The 7,064-nt window shown below is 46.9% G+C and overlaps 1 protein-coding gene across 1 annotated transcript in view; it reads left to right on the forward strand.

The window, feature by feature from the left end:
• LOC309566510 (cilia- and flagella-associated protein 337-like) overlaps window positions 1–6,375 on the forward strand; it is a 99,522-nt gene extending 93,147 nt beyond the window's left edge. Inside the window, exons 19-21 of the mRNA XM_082271682.1 lie at window positions 4,469–4,524; window positions 4,619–4,762; window positions 6,114–6,375. Of these exons, the coding sequence (XP_082127808.1) occupies window positions 4,469–4,524; window positions 4,619–4,762; window positions 6,114–6,296 (383 nt within the window). The 3' untranslated portion in view covers window positions 6,297–6,375. The remainder of the gene's footprint in view (window positions 1–4,468; window positions 4,525–4,618; window positions 4,763–6,113) is intronic.
• The last annotated feature ends 689 nt before the right edge of the window (window positions 6,376–7,064 follow it).

Here is a 7,064-nt window from a genome sequence, read left to right on the forward strand (position 1 = left end):
AAGAAGAATATGTCTGCTGTATAAGCTTCCCTTGCCTGGTACCAGCACGATCCAAGATCCCTTATCCCACCTAGTCACTTATGACTTCAGTGTTGGGTGGTAAGAATCATAAGACTGTTTATTCAAACACATGCACAAAGAGATATACACTCTGGGACAATCCCCCCTCCCCTCTAGCAGCCAATCCACATACACACATACATCCCATAATAGGTTGATCCCAAGGCAGACAGAAACAATAGAACAATGGGATACAGGCACTTAACAAACCGCACCCCACCTCAAACTTCTAGCAATCTGAAAAGTGAAATTGTTTATCTTCATATATTTATTGAGGGACATTGTCCAGAAATATTATTGTCCTAAGTGAAAGAGCCCCTCCCCCAACACAAACCGGGGTAACACCAAATGCTGAGTCCAGTGTGATTGTACAGTGAGTCTGATTAGTGCAGACCAGACTGGGGTTTTTGGTCACCCTGTGCCCCTAATTGTAAAGGACTCGGCGGGCGCCGGCTCCTTAGCAACCAGCAATATTAGTTAAATAGCACATGCCTGGACCACGACTTATTTCCCGAATGTTTCTTTATTCTAACAGTAAATACCGCATAAACCTTTAATGAACGGAGATTTCCAATTCTGCACACATGACCCAAATGTCACATGATATAGACTACAGTACACTACACCTCACTGCACTACACTGCACTGCACTACACTGCACTATACTATACTGCACTATACTATACTGCACTACACTATACTACACTACACTATACTACACTGCACTACACTATACTGCACTACACTATACTACACTACACTATACTATACTATACTACACTGCACTATACTACACTGCACTATACTACACTGCACTGCACTACACTATACTGCACCACACTATACTACACTACACTATACTACACTACACTATACTATACTACACTGCACTATACTATACTACACTGCACTATACTATACTACACTACACTATACTACACTGCACTACACTATACTGCACTGCACTACACTATACTACACTACACTACACTATACTACACTGCACTACACTATACTACACTGCACTATACTACACTGCACTGCACTACACTATACTGCACTACATTATACTACACTACACTATACTACACTACACTATACTATACTACACTGCACTATACTACACTGCACTATACTACACTACACTGCACTGCACTGCGCTACACTATACTACACTGCACTACACTGCACTATACTATACTACACTACACTATACTACACTGCACTACACTATACTGCACTACACTATACTACACTACACTACACTATACTACACTGCACTACACTATACTACACTGCACTATACTACACTGCACTGCACTACACTATACTGCACTACATTATACTACACTACACTATACTACACTACACTATACTATACTACACTGCACTATACTACACTGCACTATACTGCACTGCACTGCGCTACACTATACTACACTGCACTACACTGCGCTATACTACACTGCACTGCACTATACTACACTGCACTACACTACACTATACTGCACTACACTCTACTATACTACACTACACTACACTACACTATACTACACTGCACTACACTACACTACACTATACTACACTGCACTGCACTACACTATACTGCACTACACTATACTACACTACACTATACTACACTGCACTATACTACACTGCACTACACTACACTATACTGCACTACACTCTACTATACTACACTACACTATACTACACTGCACTGCACTACACTATACTGCACTACACTATACTACACTACACTATACTACACTACACTACACTACACTATACTGCACTACACTATACTGCACTACACTATACTGCACTACACTATACTACACTGCACTATACTACACTGCACTATACTACACTACACTATACTACACTACACTATACTACACTGCACTATACTACACTGCACTATACTACACTACACTATACTACACTACACTGCACTGCACTACACTATACTACACTGCACTATACTACACTGCACTACACTATACTACACTGCACTACACTACACTATACTGCACTACACTATACTATACTACACTACACTATACTACACAGCACTGCACTACACTATACTACACTACACTATACTACACTGCACTGCACTACACTATACTGCACTACACTATACTACACTGCACTATACTACACTGCACTATACTACACTGCACTATACTACACTGCACTATACTACACTATACTACACTGCACTATACTACACTGCACTATACTACACTGCACTATACTACACTGCACTATACTACACTACACTATACTACACTGCACTATACTACACTGCACTATACTACACTGCACTATACTACACTGCACTACACTACACTACACTGCACTACACTACACTAAACTGCTCTACACTACACTACACTATACCACACTGCCCTACACTACACCAGTCTGCACCACACTACATTGCACTACACTGCTCTACACTGTTCTTCACTACACTGCACTAAACTACACCACACTGCTCTACACTACACTATACAACACTACACTGCACTGCACTGCTCTACACTACACCACTCTACTCTACACTGCACTACAGTGCTCTACACTACACTGTAGATTTGGGGGGTTGCGCTGTGAGGGGTGATTGGGAGGGATTGGGGGAGGGGGTGATAATATAATTTTGATATTTTCGGTGGAGGGGGGGGGGCTGTCAGGTAGGCTGTATGGGGCCCCAGGATTTCTAGCGGCAGCCCTGCGTATAACAGTGTAAATTTGCTGTCCCCTCAAAATAACTCAACACACAGCCATTAATGTCTAAACCGCTGGCAACAAAAGTCAGTACACCCCTAAGTGACAATCTCCAAATTGGGCCCAAAGTGTCAATATTTTGTGTGGCCGCCATTATTTTCCAGCACTGCCTTAACCCTCTTGGGCATGGAGTTCACCAGAGCTTCACAGGTTGTCACTGGAGTCCTCTTCCCCTCCTCCATGATGACATCACAGAGCTGGTGGATGTTAGAGACCTTGCGCTCCTCCACCTTCTGTTTGAGGATCCCCCACAGATGCTCAATAGGGTTTAGGTCTGGAGACGCTTGGCCAGTCCATCACCTTTACCCTCAGCTTCTTTAGGAAGGCAGTGGTCATCTTGGAGGTGTTTGGGGTCGTTATGTTGGAATACTGCCCTGCCCCCCAGTCTCTGAAGGGAGGGGATCATGCTCTGCTTCAGTATGTCACAGTACATGTTGGCATTCATGGTTCCCTCAATGAACTGTAGCTCCCCAGTGCCGGCAGCACTCATGCAGCCCCAGACCATGACACTCCCACCACCATGCCTGACTGTAGGAAGACACACTTGTCTTTATACTCCTCACCTGGTTGCCCCCACACACGCCTGACACCATCTGACACCAAATAAGTTTATCTTGGTCTCATCAGAGCACAGGAGACGGTTCCAGTAATCCATGTCCTTAGTCTTTCTTGTCCATCATCTTTAGAAGAGGCTTCCTTCTGGGATGACAGCCATGGAGACCAATTTGATGCAGTGTGCGGCGTATGGTCTGAGCACTGACAGGCTGACCCCTCCCCCACCCCTTCAACCTCTGCAGTAATGCTGGCAGCACTCATACGTCTATTTCCCAAAGACAACCTCTGGATATGACGCTGAGCACGGCACTCAACTTCTTTGGTGGACCATGGTGAGGCCTGTTCTGAGTGGAACCTGTCTTGTTACACCGCTGTATGGTCTTGGCCACCGTGCTGCAGCTCAGTTTCAGGGTCTTGGCAATCTTCTTATAGCCTAGGCCATCTTTATGTAGAGCAACAATTCTTTTTTTCAGATCCTCAGAGAGTTCTTTGCCATGAGGTGCCATGTTGAACTTCCAGTGACCAGTATGAGAGAGTGAGAGCGATAACACCAAATTTACCACACCTCCCCCATTCACACCTGAGACCTTGTAACACTAACGAGTCACATGACACCGGGGAGGGAAAATGGCTAATGGGGCCCAATTTGGACATTGTCACTTAGGGGTGTACTGACTTTTGTTGCCAGCGGTTTAGACATTAATGGCTGTGTGTTGAGTTATTTTGAGGGGACAGTAAATTTACACTGTTATACAAGCTGTACACTCACTACTTTACATTGTAGCAAAGTCTCATTTCTTCAGTGTTGTCACATGGGAGGGGTGTACTTACTTTTGTGAGATACTGTAGGTCTGTATACTGCACCTAACACTAGTTCTCATTGGTTGGTGGCAGTGTGGTGATAGCGAACATGGCACTAGTTCTGATTGGTTGGTGGCAGTGTGGTGATTGGTTGGTTGCAGTGTGGTGATTGGTTGGTGGCAGTGTGGTGATGGTGCAGATGGCACTAGCTCTGATTGGTTGGTGGCAGTATGATGATTTGGGACCTCCTGTCTTGCAGGGTTACCTCCGCTGGAGCTGGACTCGGAGTTGATGCATGATTTGGCTGATGATGAGGTAATAGATTTCTATCCCCGGCTGACCACATACACTATATACAGTATATAATAGAAGCAGATATCCGTATACCGTGTCTTCTTGTGTTGGCTAGGAGTCCTCCATAGATGTGAGATTTCCAGAAAATCACATGAAAGCGTCTGCTGGCAGAAAAGAGAAGAAGAGACTCGCCATTGACCTCAGCAAGTGTAGCCTCTATGGTCAGCTGTGCACGCCGTTCCAGGCTCTTCATGTGGCGGTAAGATGACACAAACTGAGAGGATGCTGTATGATCTGCCTTTCAGCTCTGGGGGTCCATGGTCTCCATCCCAACCAGGACACTGTCTGCATGGAGTTTGCATGTTCTCCCTGTGCAGGTTTCCTCCTGGTACTCCAGGTTTCTCCCACACTCCAAAAACCTGCTGGCACTGGTCTAAACTAGATGTGTAAGTATGCATGTGAGATAGTCACCTTAGAGTGTCAGCTCCTTGAGGACAGGGACCCATGTGAATGTACGATACGTAAAGTGCTGTGTAAATTGTGATCTATAAAGAGTACACCGATCAGCCAGAATATTCTGACCACTGACAGGTCAATGAATAACTTTGATTGTCACATGACAATGGCACCTGGAAGTGGGTGGGGTATGTTAGGCAGCAAGTAAATATGTAGTCCCTGAAGCTGATGGTCATCTCAGGTTGTTGTGTATGGGTCTGGGTAGCCGCAGACCTGTCAGGGTGTCCATGCTGACCCGTGTCCATGCTGCCCCGTGTCCATGCTGACCCGTGTCTATGCTGACCCGTGTCCATGCTGCCCCGTGTCCATGCTGCCCCGTGTCCATGCTGACCCGTGTCCATGCTGACCCGTGTCTATGCTGACCCGTGTCCATGCTGCCCCGTGTCCATGCTGACCCGTGTCCATGCTGACCCGTGTCCATGCTGACCCGTGTCTATGCTGACCCGTGTCCATGTTGACCCGTGTCCATGCTGACCCGTGTCTATGCTGACCCGTGTCCATGCTGACTCGTGTCCATGCTGACCCGTTTCCACAGCCAAAAGCACCTAAAATGGGCACGTGAATATCAAAACTGGTGCATGGAGCAATGGAAGAAGGTGGCCTGGTCTGATGAATTCAAGAATGATTTAAGGAACCCAACAACACATTTGAGCTGTTGACTTTGTCTCCTAAATTCTCCCGATCTCAATCCAATGGAGCATCCGTAGGATCTGCTGGAAAACAAGTCCGATCCACGGAGGCCCCACCTCCCAACTTAGCTTGGTGTCAGTCAGCGCAGTGTACCTTCAGGGGTCTTAGGGGGTCCATGCCTGGATGGGTTTTGGTGGGCGGTCATGATGTTATGGCTGATCGGTGTAGATTTGCCTAATCATAGAGCCGTCGTATGTGTGCCCTAAAATCCCAGCCTGCCATGGTAAACCCTGGAAACAGTCCACTGAGAGGCCAATACAGCTCCGCTCCACATTTCCAGAATGGTGCCACAGAAAGTCCTAAGGTTAGAAGTGCAGCAAAGGTCACAATCTGGTGGTTGGGATGGGGACTGACTGTTCCTGTGTTTTATGAGGACCATTGCTGATTTTACCGTTTTGTTTTAGGAAATGGCAGAGGTACCCACTATCTCTCATGGTCTCTCCGGCCTGGGCACAAGTGACTTCTGGAGGCCCCAACAAGGGGAGTCCTACAGGGACCCCAAGGCACAAGATAAAAGATCATCCCAGAATCTACAGAGCCTGAACAGCAGAGACTCGCATCTTCTGTCCCTCCCCCCTCATTCCTGATGATTCAGAAATACCCCTATTCATTGTGTAACACATTATATGGGACTATCACACCCAGACTCACCATACACACCAACGGAGCTCTCCTATCTACACAACATACGGAGATCAAAGACCTAGACTGACTGTACACCCCTCTCCTATCTACACAACATACGGAGCTCAGACACCTAGACCGACTGTACTCCCCTATCTACACCCCATACAGGACTCTGACACCTAGACCGGCTGTACTCATCTCCCCTATCTACACCTCATACGGAGATCAAACACCTAGACTGACTGTACACCCCTCTCCTATCTACACAACATACGTAGATCCGACACCTAAACCGACTGTACACCGCCCTCCAATCCCCACCCTATACAGGACTCTGACACCTAGACTGACTGTACACCCCTCTCCTATCTACACAGCATACGTAGATCCGACACCTAAACCGACAGGACACCGCCCTCCAATCCACACCCCATACGGAGCTCAGACACCTAGACCGACTGTTCTCCCCTATCTACACCCCATACAGGACTCAGACACCTAGACCGACTGTACTCACCCACCCCTATCTACACCCCTACAGGACTCTGACACCTAGACCGACTGTACTCACTTCCCCTATCTACACCCCATACAGGACTCTGACACCTAGACCGACTGTACTCACCTCCCCTATCTACACCCCATACAGGACTCTGACACCTAGACCGGCTGTACTCATCTCCCCTATCTACATCCCATACAGGACTCTGACACCTAGACCGACTGTA

Source organism: Pelophylax lessonae, assembly GCF_965119305.1.
Source record: "Pelophylax lessonae genome assembly, chromosome: 11".
Taxonomy (NCBI): domain Eukaryota; kingdom Metazoa; phylum Chordata; class Amphibia; order Anura; family Ranidae; genus Pelophylax; species Pelophylax lessonae.